The sequence below is a fragment of the Micromesistius poutassou genome (genome assembly GCF_964030765.1).
Source record: "Micromesistius poutassou genome assembly, chromosome: 4".
Classification (NCBI taxonomy): Eukaryota; Metazoa; Chordata; class Actinopteri; order Gadiformes; family Gadidae; genus Micromesistius; species Micromesistius poutassou.
The window spans coordinates 3,662,061-3,679,604 of record NC_140274.1 but is presented as its reverse complement, the minus strand read 5'-3'; the positions used below and the strand labels follow the sequence as shown (position 1 = coordinate 3,679,604).

The 17,544-nt window shown below is 47.1% G+C and overlaps 4 protein-coding genes across 4 annotated transcripts in view; 3 read left to right on the top strand and 1 right to left on the bottom strand.

The window, feature by feature from the left end:
* The window catches only part of tmprss5 (transmembrane serine protease 5), a gene marked incomplete at both ends in the record, with an annotated part of 10,536 nt that extends 8,149 nt beyond the window's left edge, over window positions 1–2,387 (top strand). Inside the window, 5 exons of the mRNA XM_084467229.1 lie at window positions 3–170; window positions 833–931; window positions 1,436–1,578; window positions 2,063–2,251; window positions 2,379–2,387. Of these exons, the coding sequence (XP_084323355.1) occupies window positions 3–170; window positions 833–931; window positions 1,436–1,578; window positions 2,063–2,251; window positions 2,379–2,387 (608 nt within the window). The remainder of the gene's footprint in view (window positions 1–2; window positions 171–832; window positions 932–1,435; window positions 1,579–2,062; window positions 2,252–2,378) is intronic.
* Window positions 2,388–3,306: 919 nt separating this feature from the next.
* LOC311342603 (leucine-rich repeat and fibronectin type III domain-containing protein 1-like) lies at window positions 3,307–7,904 on the top strand. The gene is made up of 2 exons (XM_084467454.1): window positions 3,307–3,383; window positions 5,591–7,904. The coding sequence occupies exon 2, from the start codon at window positions 5,611–5,613 to the stop codon at window positions 6,985–6,987; it is 1,377 nt and encodes a 458-aa protein (XP_084323580.1). The 5' UTR covers window positions 3,307–3,383; window positions 5,591–5,610; the 3' UTR covers window positions 6,988–7,904.
* Window positions 7,905–9,286: 1,382 nt separating this feature from the next.
* Window positions 9,287–12,395, top strand: pih1d2 (PIH1 domain containing 2; the record flags this gene model as incomplete). Its single annotated transcript, XM_084467456.1, has 5 exons — window positions 9,287–9,457; window positions 10,316–10,442; window positions 10,713–10,997; window positions 11,478–11,788; window positions 12,261–12,395. The coding sequence occupies 5 exons, from the start codon at window positions 9,287–9,289 to the stop codon at window positions 12,393–12,395; spliced, it is 1,029 nt and encodes a 342-aa protein (XP_084323582.1).
* Window positions 12,396–13,215: 820 nt separating this feature from the next.
* dixdc1a (DIX domain containing 1a) overlaps window positions 13,216–17,544 on the bottom strand; it is a gene marked incomplete at its 5' end in the record, with an annotated part of 8,280 nt that continues 3,951 nt past the window's right edge. The window contains 9 exons of the mRNA XM_084467455.1: window positions 13,216–13,350; window positions 13,883–13,991; window positions 14,462–14,570; window positions 14,740–14,803; window positions 15,286–15,447; window positions 16,326–16,403; window positions 16,495–16,593; window positions 16,789–16,842; window positions 16,990–17,094. Of these exons, the coding sequence (XP_084323581.1) occupies window positions 13,267–13,350; window positions 13,883–13,991; window positions 14,462–14,570; window positions 14,740–14,803; window positions 15,286–15,447; window positions 16,326–16,403; window positions 16,495–16,593; window positions 16,789–16,842; window positions 16,990–17,094 (864 nt within the window). The 3' untranslated portion in view covers window positions 13,216–13,266. The remainder of the gene's footprint in view (window positions 13,351–13,882; window positions 13,992–14,461; window positions 14,571–14,739; window positions 14,804–15,285; window positions 15,448–16,325; window positions 16,404–16,494; window positions 16,594–16,788; window positions 16,843–16,989; window positions 17,095–17,544) is intronic.

The following is a 17,544-nucleotide window of genomic DNA, read 5'->3' as shown; positions in this document are numbered from 1 at the left end:
GGTGTCCAGCTGGATGGTGTATGCGGGAATGGTGACCCGCAGCACCAGTAAGATGGCCCAGTACACGGGCTACGCCGTGGAGAAGATCGTCTACAGCCGCAACTACAACCACCGCAGCCACGATAGTGACATCGCCCTCATGAAGCTCAGGACACCGCTCAACTTCTCCGGTGGGGATTGTGTGTCGTTTTCAAACGTTAAAGGGGGGGGGGATATCATGCCGGCAGGTGAGAGTGTGATCGGCCGTTACAAGCCGTTTGAAAATCTGCCTTTCCCCTTTGCCATAGTGACATCACTAGTGGGCATGTCCACCCATCTTAGCTGTACGCTGGATAGATAAGCAACGTTTGCCACAGTCCACTGGGTAGGCTGGTGGACCGATCTATCCAGCACACATCTAGGTGGACACGCCCACTTGTGATGTCACTAGGGCACAGGGAAAGGCCGATTTTCAAACGGCTTGTAATGGCTGATCACCACCCGGTGGTATGATCTTTAACGTGTCTTTTTTTCGGATGCTTTTCGCCAAAGGGTCTTAACAAAACAGTGAGTACGTTAATTCTTAGCATTTGGGGGTGGGAATCGAACCCCTGAGTTAAGGGCCCCCACCCTGCCGGCGTTCACACCACGCTCTACTTGAGCTGCACAATACCAGATTGTATGGATACTTGATTAACCCTTTGGTGGTATGACCTCTCAACAGTTTATCTATTTGAACCATCATTGATTCATTAAACTAATCTCTAATTTATTTGGATCATTTGGAGTCTCCAGGAGTTCACAGACATCGCAACATTGATGATAACATGAATTCATGTGTTCATTTGTCCAGACATCATTCGGCCCGTGTGCCTGCCCAAATACAACTTTGATTTTCCGGGGGGAACCCAGTGCTGGATCTCTGGATGGGGGTACACACAGCCAGACAACGGTACTGCACTGACACACGACCAACCAGTCCCTCAACAGACCCTTTAGGCCAGTGTGGTCGTTGGAGCAGGTAGGGGTTGAGGCCTCTTGCTCAAGGACGCCCGCATGTAGACACTGGGAACCCAGAAGCTTACAGCTCTAACCACTATCACTATACACACCCATGACATAAACCCAGATGCCTGCTAAAGAGTGCGTTAACATTTACATAACATTTACATAACATTTACAAGAGAAACAACAATATATCGCTGTCGGTACAGTAAGGATGTTCATAGAACCAAGTGCCGAGCACTAACAACTAGGTTAACCCATTCCCCGTATACAACGGAGATAGCTAGGATAAGATGCTACACAATGCTTGGTACTATTTTTAAGTACAAGGACGTACAACATACAATAAGTGTGTACGAGAGTTGTTGCGCAACACACATGGCTTCCTCCAAGACGCACATACGTCCACTATTCCCATCCGCCCTACTCATGTGCTCTGTGGGTCTTCCAGTGTACATCCCAGACACCCTGAAGGAGGCCGCGGTCCCTCTCATCAGCACCAAGCGCTGCAACAGCTCGTGCATGTACGACGGGGAGATCACCGCCCGCATGCTCTGTGCCGGCTACTCCGAGGGCAAGGTGGACGCGTGTCAGGTGGGCTGGATGCACCACCACCACGACTCTCGTTGCAAACGCTCGCCTTACAGCATTTAGGACGTCAATTAGGGCCCCGTTTAGGACATAAAATAGGGGCCCTGTTTAGGACATCAATTAGGGGTCCATTTAGGACATCAAATAGGGGCCCCATATAGGACATCAATTAGGGGCCCCGTTTGGGACATCAATTAGGGGCCCCGTTTGGGACATCAATTAGGGGCCCCGTTTGGGACATCAATTAGGGGCCCCTTGTAGGACATCAATTAGGGGCCCCTTGTAGGACATCAATTAGGGGCCCCATTTACGACATCAAATAGGGCCCCCATTTAAGGGGCCTCATCAATTAGGGGCCCCATTTAGGACCCCTTCGTTTATCAGTTAGAGCCGAGGAGAGATGAGGTCAGGACAGGGGTTTGGTGTGCGCTCTACGCACCGCGGCGCCACGTCCTTGGCGGTGGGTCATGTCTCCTTCCGTCCCCAGGGCGACAGCGGGGGGCCCCTGGTGTGCCAGGACGAGGGCGTGTGGCGGCTGGTGGGCGTGGTCAGCTGGGGGACGGGCTGCGCCGAGCCCAACCACCCCGGGGTCTACACCAAGGTGGCCGAGTTCCTGGGCTGGATCTACGACATGATGGAGGTGACGACGTCATGTGGCCAGAGCGCCGGGGTGCATGTGGGTCTTTGGTGTTCGCAGTGGAGTTGTGTTGCGAATGCCCTGCTGGCTGTGGCTCTTTTAAGTGGGATGATTGTGGCGTGTTGCTTTTGTGTTGCTCTACTAATTGTTTTTTTATGCTTTGCAGAAGTATTGAGGAAGAGGTAATGCAAGACGGACAAAATGCTGGGATCGACATAAGGGAAAACAGAGTTACCGATATTTTATATTTGAACACCATAGTCAAACATTTTTGCTATTCATGTAATATAATGTACATTATACCACATTTGTGCAGTATATATTATATATATATATTAAAGCCAGATATTTCTTTCTGTTATATTTTTCATGTTATGAAAATAAATACTGTGGAAAACATTGAAGTATATCATTGACTATTCTGGATGGCAACTGGTAGCATCATGAATATGTTTTGGTCTAGCAGACATTTGCTTTAAGCATCAATTTACCTCCCATGGAAACATGTTCACACCCACGTCCGTCCGTCCGTCCCCGTCTCGCTTTCCTACCAACACCCACATGTCGAATTGCTAATTCATTGACACATAATGAATTAGTCAAGAGGGCGGAGAAAACCGTTCTTCTTGACAAGGTTGACATGCAAGGAAGTGTCGCTCTTTGGCCACCAGATGGCGGTTGTGGCATACTGCCTCTTCTCAGTTTTCTACTGCGGTCACGCCATCTGCGTTTTGTCTGAAAACGGTCACGCAGTTAAATACGCGATTGCGCATCTACATTGCTTTTTACGGTAAAGTGCATTTGATCCAACAAGGACTTCATGGTGTATTCTAGTGTACCTCGTAAATTCAGAAATATTAACGCGTACTTAAGTACAGTAGTGAAGTAGTTCTACTTCGTTTCTATACATCTCTGCACACAAGCATGTGTGGTACACTCAAAATCAGACCACTATTTCAATAGGTAAAACCTATGGTCATTAATATACATTTTTTAGTTTTATTTATCACTTATTATTTATCAACGGAAGGGCGGAACCAAAGTGTTGTAGCCGGACTCCTATGGTTGAGGCGCATTTCCGCTTCCTCGCCAGACGGATTTTGGAAGACGATGGCCGTTTCTGAAATGGCATACTACATACTGCTCGTATACTGATCGTGACGTAAAAGTAGTAAGTAGTATGCAGTACGCGAAAAATGTTTTTTTGCAGTATGCGACAGTTACCCGGATGATGTACTAATCGGTCAAAAAATTCTAGTATACATCCAGAGCTCACTACGTCGGATACTGTATCCCATAATGCAACGCGGCACCGCTGAACATTTAAAATAATGGCGGACAATGCGAGCGGCGAATACAAATACATAAATGTATAAATGTATAATTAGTTGTAATTAGTTGTTTATTTTGATGTGATAAGCTTTCGTATGTTTTTGTAATCGTGTGTTTTTCATTGTTAACAGAACAAATGGCTCAACCGTTTATATTTATAACCGAATCTTTTGGTCATGTGACTGTGTAGTACACTGCATGATACTTGTCATACTTGCATACTATACTGCATACTAGGGCGGGGAGTAGTATGTAGTGCACAGTATATACTGTGTCAGTATGCAGTATGTAGTATGTAGTATAGCATTTCAGAAACAGCCGATGATAAAGCTTTGCTTTTCAGGTTTGCACATTGTCAAAATCACACCAACTACTATATTCATGAGTCGGAACATTCTATAACAGGGTCGATAACTTTGGGTTGAGTTTGAAGTCCGTAATGCTGAGTTATTTAACTTTTGAAAACTTCTTCGTTTGTTTCATATGGAAGCCCATTCCCGCCAGTAAAAAAAAAAAAAAAAAGATGAAAACTCTTCCTTGATAAAAAAAAAAAAAAATCCCCATTGTAGGTCATAATCATGAGGTAAAAAGTCATAATAATTAGATAAAAAGTCGAAATTATGAGATAGAAAGTCATAATTATGAGATAGAAAGTAAAGTGTGCATGCGCTCCAGTAGCACTGTTTTCAAAGGTCCCTTCATAGTCACCATGAACGCTGATTGGCTGACATTACCCACAGGGAGTGAATGCTGATTGGCTATTCTGGATGGCAACTGGTAGCATCGTGAATATGTTTTGGTCTAGCAGACATTTGCTTTAAGCATCAATTTACCTCCCATGGAAACATGGGAGGTAAGATGAAAACTCTTCCTTGATAAAAAAAAATAAAATCCCCATTGTAGGTCATAATTATGAGATAAAAAGTCATAATCATGAGGTAAAAAGTCATAATAATTAGATAAAAAGTCGAAATTATGAGATAAAAAGTCATAATTATGAGATAGAAAGTAAAGTGTGCATGCGCTCCAGTAGCACTGTTTTCAAAGGTCCCTTCATAGTCACCATGAATGCTGATTGGCTGACATTACCCACAGGGAGTGAATGCTGATTGGCTGTCTCACGTGAATGCCGCGGAAAAGTTAAAATATTTCAACTTCAGTGAAACTTGTCGCGCTGCAAATCCTCGTGAACGCGCTCGCCCGTGACAGGGAAAAATGTCGTGCCGTCAATCAAATCTTGTCGCAGGTTTGTGCCGCGACAAATTTCGCCCGATTCGCGTCTCTACGTTGACTGTATTGAAACGTGTCGTGCCGTCATGTTTGGTATGAACACACAGTAACAAGAAACTACAAAGGGACAATTTACATTTTAACCAGGGAAGAATCCATATTTATATGTGATATTTATGAAATAAACAGACGGATTTTGGAAGACGATAAAGTTTTGTTGCTTCGTTCCTTTTACCAATATCAACCTGCTTTTCAGAAATATGCTCAACATCTATTTGTTACTACCGTCCTGGCCACTTGGGACCGGTAACACATGCACTCACACGGGTACACACGTACGCACACACTCACACACATGCATGCACCACACTCACACACGTATGCACACACTCACACACACATACACTCACACACACACATGACAGGCACACATAAAACCTCATCGCGCTGGTTGTAGCATGTGACGACGGAGATAGGTGGTGGGTATTGTCTTAATATAGAAAGGCTCGTTGTTCGATGCGTTAAATTGGGTTCAGCAGTGATGGTTCTGTGGGCTGGGATGCTATCGATGCTGTAATCATCCTCAAAAGATTTCCATCCCAGTGTTCCGTAGAGGATTTCTGACATCCGGAATCCGGAATGGTGCCATCCCATTATGGTTAAAAAAGAAAGAAATATATGTTTCATCGTGCATGCATGTTGCATCTCAACAACGACGGGACGTCGCACATCACCATATTGATAAGAACCATGTACAAGAACCTTTTAATCAAATCTAATCCCCTGCCCTTCTTTGTCTTTCTCCTCCGGCTCCAGGATCGGCCATCTTCCCCACAATGGAGCGCGTGGTTCTGTGCGTGCTGCTGTGTGCCGCCCTGACGAGGGGCTACAGCTGTCCCGACCGCTGCATCTGCCAGCACCTGTCCCCCACGCTGACCCTGCTCTGCGCCAAGACGGGCCTGCTGTTCGTCCCGCCCACCATCGACCGCAAGACGGTGGAGCTGCGCCTCTCCGACAACTTCATCACCGTCATCCGCAAGAAGGACTTCTACAACATGACCAGCCTGGTGCACCTCACGCTGTCCCGCAACAACATCAGCCAGATCACCCCCCACGCCTTCCTGGGGCTGCACTCGCTGCAGGCGCTGCACATGGATGGCAACCGCCTCAGCGCGCTCAAGAGCGACCACTTCAAGGGCCTGGTCAACCTGCGCCACCTGATCCTGGGGAACAACCAGATCCACCTGGTGGCGCCCGCCTCCTTCGACGAGTTTGTGGCCACCATCGAGGACCTGGACCTGTCCAACAACAACCTGAGGACCCTGCCCTGGGAGGCCATCGGCCGCATGACCAACATCAACACGCTGACGCTGGACCACAACCTGATCGACCACATCGGCGCGGGGACCTTCACGCTGCTCACCAAGCTCGTGCGTCTGGACATGACCTCCAACCGGCTGCAGAAGCTGCCGCTCCACAGCCTGTTCCAGCACGCCCAGGTGCTGTCGGACGCCAAGGGCTCCAACCCGTCCTCGCTGGCCGTCAGCTTGGGCGGGAACCCGCTGCACTGCAACTGCGAGCTGCTGTGGCTGCGCCGGCTGACGCGGGAGGACGACCTGGAGACCTGCGCCTCGCCGGAGCACCTGATGGACAAGTACTTCTGGTCCATCCAGGAGGAGGAGTTCATCTGTGAGCCGCCCCTCATCACCAAGCACCTGGCCACCAAGCCCCACGTGATGGAGGGCCAGGGGGTGACGCTCAAGTGCAAGGCCATGGGGGACCCCGACCCGAAGATCCACTGGCGCTCGCCCGACGGCAAGCTGGTGCACAACAACTCGCGCACGGTGCTGTACGACAACGGCACGCTGGACGTGCTCATCACCACGCTGAAGGACAGCGGCGCCTTCAGATGCGTGGCGGACAACGTGGCGGGCATCGCCACCGTCACCGTGGAGATCAACATAATCCCACTGCCGCTGCTGGTCAACAACACGGGCCACATGCGCGAGGACCCGGGCCTCTCCGACATCACCACCTCCGCCTCTGCCCTGATCCGCTGGCCATCCACACGCCACATCCCCGGTATCCAATACAACAGCACGGCCAACGAAACGCTGGTGTATAGGCAAGGGCGTAACTATGGGTCTACCATTGGGGGGGTTAAACTTGTGGCATATTTATTCATTTATTTATTTAATCTTTTTCTTGTGTAAAAGGTAATATGCCAATTTGCCGTTCCTGTATTAGAAATACATTGCGATACTTTTACTGATTTAGGCTACTTTTTGACTGTTTATGCCATATGTGTGTGTGTTCACTATCTTATGAAAAAAACCCGCAAGAACTTAAAGATTAATCAATTGCATCACAGATAATCCCCCCCAAAATGTGTGACTGTATTGGAGCAAACAGCCATTTAAGTTACTGTCAGGCTGTCTGGGTTTTGTTGTCATTTGTGCTTGCCCAACTTGAAATGGCATGGATAGACAGAGGACGCAGGACAGCTCAAATCCTTTTCCTTGTTTTTATTGAACATTTATTGTGCAACAAGCATTCCGGATTAGGATTAGGTTGAAAATCTATTGATAAAGAGAAATTAAATCAAGTTAGTTCTCCAAATAAATCAAAATGCGTAATCAAACATTTAAATCAAATCCAAATAAATCTTTTAGATATTATCATAAACAAAATTATATAATTACAATATCACTTATCTAATGTCACTGTGTTATCTAATAATCAATGGTCTTCCATACAAACATTTCTACCACGTGCGCCTCCACCAAACGTGCCCAAGACGTCACTAAGGACGTCACATGGAAGACATGACAAACGGGAAAAAGTGCCAGAAACCTGCATATTGTGCAAACTACACCTTGGTTCAAATGCGTGCTCTTGCGTTCTCCTGTGCACAAACCCTTCATGGCCCGACCGGAAATCGCGGACCTTTATTGCCTCACCCGTGCTCAGTCACCTTACGTGCCGCCCGGTGTGATTACAAATCAAGCTGGCCTCATACATAGCGAAACCCTACCGCTGATATGTGTTCTAAATAACCAAATAAAATCTAAATGTGACCTCTGTCTTCACAGTTACAATTCAGTGACATTGGTTCTACACAGCTGTCAGCTTTCTCCAACTATTCATCCCAGCAACTGCGCAAAATAGTTCGGTTTCGGTAGAGGGGGGGGGGGGGGGGGGGGGTAATCAATTTGTTTCCTAAAAACTGCATCATATTCTGATTTAAATACGCACATGATTTAAAATGTTTCCACAATAGTGGAATAGCCTAATTTTGAAATATTTTTTTTATTTTTTATAATTACATGTTTAAATAATTCCAAATACACACGTATTACCATATATGCAGATACATATAATCTAACTGTCTAATCTAATTGTTTTCAACAAACTCCACCATATTCTTGTTCAACATGCATGATGTTAACATAATCCCAAATGCCCATGTATTACTATATAGGTAAATTATAAGAAATCTAGAAAATCATAAAATTCAATCCGATTATTTTCTACATAATCCATCATATTCTGATTGTGCAGTGGTATAACCTGCTAATTCATCTGTTGGAGACCTGTTTGTGTTGCTTGTTATTAAAACATCAAGTGTGTGGAGATATTTATCTTCATCTCTGTGGTGCAGTGGAGAGAGCTCTCGGTTCTCAGTTCCCTTGTTTAAGCACCGCTGAGTTTGGTCACTATGGATATCAAAGTTGTTGTTGCACCTTTTGGGGGTTTGGGGATTTATACATACATTACATAAATATGTATGTACGTATAAAAACATATTTTAAAATGTACATACTTTTTTTTACACAAAACAATTTTAACATAATATTTTATATCAGATACTATAGAAATGCATGCATATTGGGATGACTTTAACATGTAATTATTTAAAAGGTCATGTCGAACAAGAATATGGTCAAGTTTGTAGGAAACAATTTGATTATATGTTTTAGTTTTTTTTAATCTAACTGCATATTGGGGATTAAGTATCATTAAAAAATGCTATTGTAAAAAAGAAATAGGGACCTATGGACATGTTGACCTAGAAAATGATTATTTATTTGTTTCTGCATGCATAGTAATACACTAATATTCTGTAAGACATAAGAAGGTATTTTCGAGGAGGATAAAAAATAGGATGATTCCAGATTCAAACAACCTTCGTGGCCATTCGAGTACATCCAGTTGAGTTTACGGGGTTGCACTTGAACGTACCACGAACTCCCTGATGTCGCAAAAGCGCGTTACCGTACAACGCAATGTAAATGCGCAATCGCACTTTTAAGTGTAGCCGGCGTGACCGCAGTCGGTTACTATAGCAACAGAGAAGTACAACAAGTGCTGGGCAACCCAACGGCGCTGCAAAAAGCCGTAGTGTGTCACCTCATCCGACAACACTTTAGTTAAACTAACTAAACTAAACTAACTTTTTTTTATAGCTCATCCTTTATACAGCCAGCGTTATTTAGCCTAACGTTGACAGACATGTCGTCAAAAGACGTCGTACAGCAAGCCCAGCAGCTGTGGTCGATGTTGGACGACATGTCTCAGGACGACCCCCAGGCCTACCAGACGTTCATCCAGAAGCACATGAAGGAGGGTCTGGAGCTCAGCAGCCTGCCCCAGGTCCACTCCTGTGTGCAGACAGACATACTGGTAGGTGTGCACTGTAGATACATGAAGACATACTGGTAGGGGTGCACTGTAGATACATGAAGACATACTGGTAGGTGGGCACTGTAGATACATGAAGACATACTGGTAGGTGGGCACTGTAGATACATGAAGACATACTGGTAGGTGGGCACTGTAGATACATGAAGACATACTGGTAGGTGGGCACTGTAGATACATGAAGACATACTGGTAGGGGTTCACTGTAGATACATGAAGACATACTGGTAGGGGTTCACTGTAGATACATGAAGACATACTGGTAGGGGTGCACTGTAGATACATGAAGACATACTGGTAGGGGTGCACTGTAGATACATGAAGACATACTGGTAGGTGTGCACTGTAGATACATGAAGACATACTGGTAGGGGTGCACCACTGTAGATACATGAAGACATACTGGTAGGTGTGCACCACTGTAGATACATGAAGACATACTGGTAGGTGGGCACTGTAGATACATGAAGACATACTGGTAGGCAATGTTGCAAGATAGGGCCAGATTTCGCACCAATCTGGCAACACTGCTGGTCGGTTTGCACTGTAGATACATGAAGACATACTGGTAGGTATGGACTGTAAATACTGGACATGATACATACTGGTAGGTATGGACTGTAGATACATGAAGACATTCTTGTAGGTATGCACTGGTAAGTACTTCTCATGAAGACACATGGGACTGTAACGTTACAACACAACCACACTGCACAGGCTGACCTTTCTGTCAATCACACGCTCTTTCTTATTAGCCAGAGGCCCCCTCACACCTGGGGGTCTTTCATTGACCTTTACTCTTCAGTATCCTGACACCACCTGGTGTCTCCGATCCGATAGGGACCGAAAAAGGGAGTTTTATACGTCAACATCTGCGGCTGGAAACGAGTGCCAGCGGCTCAGGATCCCAGTAAACCAGTACCAGTATGTGGGGGAAGACTGGAAAGACACACGGACTCCGATGGAGGTACCAGTGCCCCACACGACCCAACACACACTCTTACAAATGTGTAAACACGTTTATACTCGGGTACATACAGAAGAGGATTAGGGCCGCATGTGATTATAGTTTAAAATAATCTCGAAATATCCGAGAGAGTCAGAATTCTGAGATTAAAGTCAGAACTCTTTTTTTATTCTGACTTTAAATTCAGAGCTCCAAAAGAATGATCACATCCTCTTCAGTAGATACAAAACGGTGAATGGATTAGTGAATTGAACTGTTGTTGGCGCACAGAGAGCTACACCGTGCTGGACGTGGCCTTCAGCCCCTCGGAGCTCCAGCAGGCTGAGCGGCACCGCGGCGGTGGAGGAGGAGTAGGAGGAGGAGAGCTGGACCCGCAGGTCTATCTGCTGGCCCTGAGCTTCGCCCAGCAGCAACACGGGCTGAGCTTATCCGAGCAGTACCGGATCCGCAGCTCCGACCCCAGGGGGAGCCGGGAAGACGTGCAGCAGCGCCTGGGATGCCGGCGGCAGCGCGGCAGCGGGCCCGCCCCCGGAGGCACCCGCGGTCCTGACGCAGGTAGAATAATTACCCGTCAGGGTTTTTCTAATTCATTTTTTGTGGTGTTTCATTTCTTACCCTCGCTTTGTTCTCAGTGTGGTGGTGAGGGAGCGGGTGTTTCCTAGGCTCGGTGCATGGTGAGAAGTAATCTTGGGTTGTTAAAATGAATGAAAGTAGGCTACGGGAAAAAATGTCCAAGATTATGAGAAAATTGGGTTTTAGGGTTTGGTACTAGGGTGAGGGTTTCCTACTAAAGTTGGGTTTGAGGGTTTGGCTCTAGGGTCAGGGTTTCCTGTTTGCGTCAGGTTCTAGGGTTTGGTACTAGGCTTAGGGTCAGGTTGCAGGGCTTGGTGAGGGTGAGGGTTTCTTATAGGGTCAGGCCCATGTCATGTATTTTATTATGTCACGCTACACGTTATATTAATGGTAAACCACCATCAGATCAGCGATTCATACCAACCCTCTGATGTTCAACCCTCAACTGGTCTGATGTTCCAGTGTCTTCCCCGGCCTCCCTCCTCCAACACATCTCCTCCCTCCGGCTGGAGGACGCCGAGGACCAGGCCACGGAGATCGTGATTGGGCCAACAGCAGTGGCGGCGGCGGCGGCGGAACCAGAGCCCAGTAAGAATAAGAAGGCTCTGATCCAGGTGATCTCCAGCACGCATGCACCCCAGCAGCCCCGGGCTCCCCGCTACCAGCTGCTGGTGACCCCGGGCGCCGGGGGCGGGTCCCGCGGCGCGCTGGAGCTCACGGCGGAGCTCCCCGGGGTGCTCTCCGTGTCCGAGTGTCAGCTCAGCGTCTCACAGGTCGGTGGCTCCTCGACCGCGTCCTCTCACTGGGCCCTCGTCCACGTGGGCGTTAACGTCGCTTGTTTTGAACACAGTGCATGTTCGCATTAGAAACTATTTCATTCACTCACTTCGTCGGCGAGTGGATAAACTATTTAATTGTAATAATGGATTAAGCATTTGTAGACAAATATTTGTTTCCTTGAATGGCAACAGAAATGGGAATGTTTGGTTGATTTTCTGTTTCAGATCATTATACGATTAATGTATGATGAATTGGGTTTTTATTGGCTGCTTGTCAGGCAGAGTGGCTCAGTCTGCTCTGATAAGTTATTCCATCGCTCCTGACGCCTTAACAATCAAATGATTAACGAAGAGAACACTGCTCAAATCTATATCACATTTGTGGTTGCAGTCGCCCTGGTTAGCATGCGGCGTTCAATCCCTGAGCGCGTCACACCTTTTGTTCCACCTTGTGTTGCACCTGCAGAACGACATCCTCCTGGAGGTGGATGACCTCTACCGGCTCCTGGTGGACCTGCCGGAGACGGTGGACGAGGACAGCGCCTCTGCGACCTTCAACAGGAAGGAACGGAGGCTTACCCTGAGGCTGGAGGTTCTCTGAGGCAGCGGGGGTTCAGAGGAGACCGGAGACTTCCTTAAAGAACGGAGTCTGACCGTGAGGCTGGAGGTTCTCTGAGATGGTGGACGGTCAGAGGAGACCGGAGACTTCCTTAAAGAACGGAGTCTGACCGTGAGGCTGGAGGTTCTCTCGGACAGCACAAACCGAATATTTCCTTAAAGAAAAGTCTGGGAATCAGCCCACATAGAAACGCCTGGTGGTAGAAAACGATATGTCGAGGAGCGTGGAGGAATCGTTTGGCGAGGAGAAGTCTCTGGAGACACTTTGATTAAATGACACGCCGTCATTACAGAAAACGATCCATGCGACAGTTCATCTTTATTAAAAGACTCAAAATGATTTTAAGTACAACAATATCGAGGTTTTGGCAATTGACTCACATTGAAAATAGGCATAAAAAAACACAACAAAACAGCCTCTCTTTATTCTAAGGTTCAGATACTAGGCACCAGCTGTGGAACACTGAACACGTTGCTGTAAACTTTCATTCGGTAAGTTTGTCTGGGTCTGACGCTGCAGCGATTCCTTGATGGGTCATGCGTACACACAAGACATGCACCCAAATACGCGCTGCGGTCAAAGTGCCTAATATGTGTTCAATATAATAAAGTGATAACAAAATCTTAAGTTAAACTCTCCACATGAAACCATCGCTTTTTGACGCTTTAAAGTATGTCTCGTGGTAGGAATGTTTTTTGTTTTTGTTTACATCCATTGGTCCCGGGTTTGGTTTGCAGTCGGACAAACGCCCGCTGGCCCTGGCGTGGCGGTGTGTGTTCCCAGTGTGGTTGGCGGTGGCTCTGGTAGTGGCTGAGGTCTGTAATGGCGATGGCAGTGGTTTGTCTAGCTGGCTCTAGCGCCGGTCTCCATGGTCCTCCTCCACCCAGGCCACGATCTTCCCCTCCCAGCCAGGCACCACTGCTCCATCATGGAACACCTGGAGACACCCCCACGGATATATTAACACCTCCAACGTGTACTCTTAACACACACACACACACACACGCACACTCGCTCAGAAGGGCCCAATGGGACCACAGAAACACAGTTCACAAAGTGTGTGGCGTATTAGAGAAGGCGTTCAATAGCCCTAGGTTGTGGTTCTGCTACAACCAAAGCAAGTCTGCAGGAAGCAAAATTGAACTGAAAGTGAAAGTAATACTTGACTGTAGGACCTCAATTACAGTGTTTTATTCAGCCATGACAAGTAGGGAAAAGCACAATGCAAGAGTTCCTGTCGAGCTGGCCTTTATATCAGGGCAAGAGCATGAATCAATTGTGCAATTTTAGACTGTGTGGGACATTGCAAAAACCCACTAATGGTTCTGGGCTCAAAAGCACAGTTGAAGGTTTGTAGCATAGTTTTATATGGATTTGGCAGCTCTTTGTTGGAATTGCCCTCCTGTTGAGATGAAGTCATGAATGTGAGAGTAAGTGTAAGGGTAATCACGGCTCTCTCACACGCCTACCTCCTCTTTCACTGTGCCAAACTCCGGGTCTAGGGCCTTAAAGTGGTACCGATAGCTTCCATGGCGATCCACAGCTGCCTTAAAGTCACGCAATGTGACCTCTCCCAGCCTGAAGAATAGAGAGAGGCACGCGCAGTCAGTCCCATGGAAGGCTGAACACACAGATACCCAGGCACCATGCAGATACATGCAAACGCTTGAGCGTGCCATCTTAGGAAGAAGGCCATTTCCTTATCGTTTGCCTTGTTCATCGTTTTCTCGCTTTCCGTGAAGAGAAGCTATGATAATGCATTTGCATTTAGCAGACGCCTTTGTCTAAAGCGACTTACAACCATTCATACACACATTCACCGACGGTGGAGTGAAGCATGCAAGGCGACAGCCAGCTCGTCGGGAGCAGTCAGGGTGAGGCATCATGCTCAGGGACACCTCGACACTGCAATGAGGAGCCGGGGATCGAACCAGCAACCTTCAGGTTGTCAACCCGCTCTACCCCCTGAGCTACTGCCGCCTAACGCATGCATGCATTCTAACCCTAACCCTCACTCAGCAGTGAACCGTGTGTGAACCATTGTTTACCTCTTGGGGATGTTGATTAGAAAGGGGGTGAGCGAGCGGTCGGTGAAGTACAGCACTTTGGTGCAGACGGCAGAGTTCAGCCCTGGGCTACTGTGGGAGTGGGCTATTTCTGAACACAAGTCAACACACGTGTGCCGTCATGAGATACAATAAAGGCACTCAGGACTCAGTGAGATTACACAATACAAACAGTGTCAGTATCGCTACAGGTTGACGTGGAGACTCCATTGTGCGTCCCCCATCTATCGATTGATCCAGTAAATATATTTTTATCTCACTTGATGGCGGCCAGGAATCGCGGTCTGTGGGATTGGCTCTCCGTCCCGGAGATCGATATTCCTCCTATGGAAGGCCGAGAATCATAAACCCTTCAGACCACCAGGGTAGCAGGCAACACAAGATATAGAACAGAAATATAGTAGTACTGCTTTTTGCAGGTTAAGCAATATATGAATTGAGCTGAAATTGTTTATTTTACAAAACAAGTTCAATAATGCATACTGTGTGGGCATTTGTGGATAAAAGATTTCTTGCTAGGGGCATCCATTGATTTCCATTGTGTTAATACAGAACATCAATTGCTATAATTGTATAATAGTATAGTAGTCGGTTCTTCCATGATATTAAAGGAGTGTGTGTGTTTGCGGTTGTGCAAGATTTGGTGCATGTGTTTGTGTGTGTGTGTGTGTGTGTGTATATGCTTGTGCGTTCATTTGTGTGTGTGTGTGTGTGCGCATTAATCTATGTGTGTGGGTGCGTTAATGTGTATGTATGTGTGTGCGTTGATCTTGTGTGTTTGTGCGTCTGCTTTCATGTTTCATCACCCCTTTCTCCTGCCTCCGCTGGCTGTCGGCGGAGTGCAGGCGGTCCATGAGGCTGGCCACGCCCTGCTCCAGCGTGTCCAGCGTGTGGTGGAGGGGGTCGTGACCCGAGAAGTTGTCCCTCAGGCTGCGCAGGGCTTCCCTGACCAGCTGTAGCTCCTCCCCCTGAACCCAATTCACCAAATTCAATGACATCATGGAATCATGACATCATGAACTCAAATTAAGCTGTCAGGAGTGCATTAGGCGCAGGCTTAATGGTGTGTTCCAGATGCCTCGGACACTGGCCTTCCGAGGTCAAAGTGGGGAAATCGCCCAGCTTTCTTGAGGGAGAGAGCATTTCTCGGAGGCACGCCCCCTTTTGGTCGTGCCCCCTCGGAATTCTGAGAGTAGACCGAGCGATGTGATGACGCTCTCAACAAAAATGGCTGCGCCCATGAAGAGATTTATTTTCTCTGTATTTGTAACACGTTGGTCATTTTAATGTTGATTTAAGTGCTCTTACACACTTGATTACATTGCTACTTTATTCCGGTCACCAATGTATGCATTGAACGGTCTTGCTGTGCGTGCAATACAATGTAAAGTTGTGTTGTCCGTTTTCGAGCTGGTTTGCTAAAGAGGCTAATGTAGCTAACAATAACAATGACTAGCCAATGACATGACACGATCACAAAGACGAACCGAACGCTATAAGTGCTACGAGACCGGAAATGACGTCACACGTGAAACTTGGAAGGCTGGTGTCCGAGGCATCTGGAACACACCATAAGCCACTATGGTTTAAGCCACTATATTGTACTGAGTGTACTGCCAGGAGTCACTTTATCCAAACCCAGTTAATTACCTTTCTTATCTTTACGTTTGTATAATGTAAATGCATTTGAGTTTACATAAAACAAATGAGCTAAGTGGAAGCAAATGTTTCACTTTAATTCCAAGCTGTAAAATACATCGGTATATATAAAATCATTTAGCGTAATGTTCCCCGGACCTTATCAATTCTCTTTAACATAAAACCAAGCATTAGGATATCAACTCACCGGCGCGGTGTGTTTGAACAGCTGTGCAGAACTCAGCGTCACAGAGTTTCTGTAGCCACTGTTCTCGTTCCTAAAAGACTGTGGGAGGAAGGCGGCCGAACACAGGTTAATGAGCATGTGCGGGCGGGCGGCGGCCATGGCAGTGGAGCGGCGTGTGCGGCGAGCATACCCGTGCGCGGCTAACGTCATGTGACTTGATGTGCTGAGAGTCCTCTGTCTTCTGCTGCTGCTGCAGAAGCATCAGACGTTCCTTCTTCCCGAGCTGCTGCTGTTGTTATGTAGACGGGAGATGAACTAAATGTCATTAAAATGTAAACGAAATGGCACTCTGTCCAATGCAAACGTAAAGAAGTCTGGTGTCCATTTCCTATAGTGCCATGCCATTCCATTAAAAGACTCACAGAAGTACCACATTTATTCATGATTTGTTTATTTATATTTCGTACATAAAAAGCTAAGTTACCTCATATTCAATCATTAGTTTGTCCCGTTCACTCAGCTTGCGTTTGAGCTCGCTCTAAACAAAACAGAAAAAAACAATTGACATTATCTCATGGTGTATTATATGTGTGAAATGCAGGCGAACAGCGATCTGTGTGTGTGTGTGTGTGTGTGTGTGTGTGTGTGTGTGTGTGTGTGTGTGTGTGTGTGTGCGTCCACTCACGTTCTCTCCTTCCAGCTCCTCCCTGGTCATGTTACTCCTCAGCAGCTCCTGCTTCAGGTTAAGCACCACATCCTCCTGCACCGCCATGCGCTGCTGGAGAGCATCCTAATGAGAGAGAGACAGAGAGAGAGAGAGAGAGAGAGAGAGAGAGAGAGGGAGAGGGAGATGGATAAGAGTGAGAGAGAGGGGGCGAGAGGGAGAGAGAGAGATAAGAGTGAGAGAGAGGGGGGAGAGGGAGAGAGAGAGAGAGGGATAGAGAGGGGGTGAGAGATGGATAAGAGGGAGAGAGAAGGGGAGATAGGGATAAGAGGGAGAGAGAGAGAGAGAGAAGGGGGAGATGCAGAGAGAGAGGGGGAGGGATAAGAGGGAGAGAGAGATGCAGAGTGATGCAGAAAGGAGAGAGAGAAGAGGGAGACAGAGAGAGAGAGGCCAAGAGAGATGCAGAGAGAGAGAAAGATGAAGAGAGATAAGAGGGAGAGAGGTGCAGAGAGAGGGAGAGCGATAGAATGAGAGCGATGCAGGGACAGAGAGAGCTCGAGGTACAATAGTACTCTA

Bases quoted from the DNA above. Each gene is read 5' to 3' on its own strand.
- LOC311342603 (XM_084467454.1), top strand. From the start codon at position 5,611: ATGGAGCGCGTGGTTCTGTGCGTGCTGCTGTGTGCCGCCCTGACGAGG.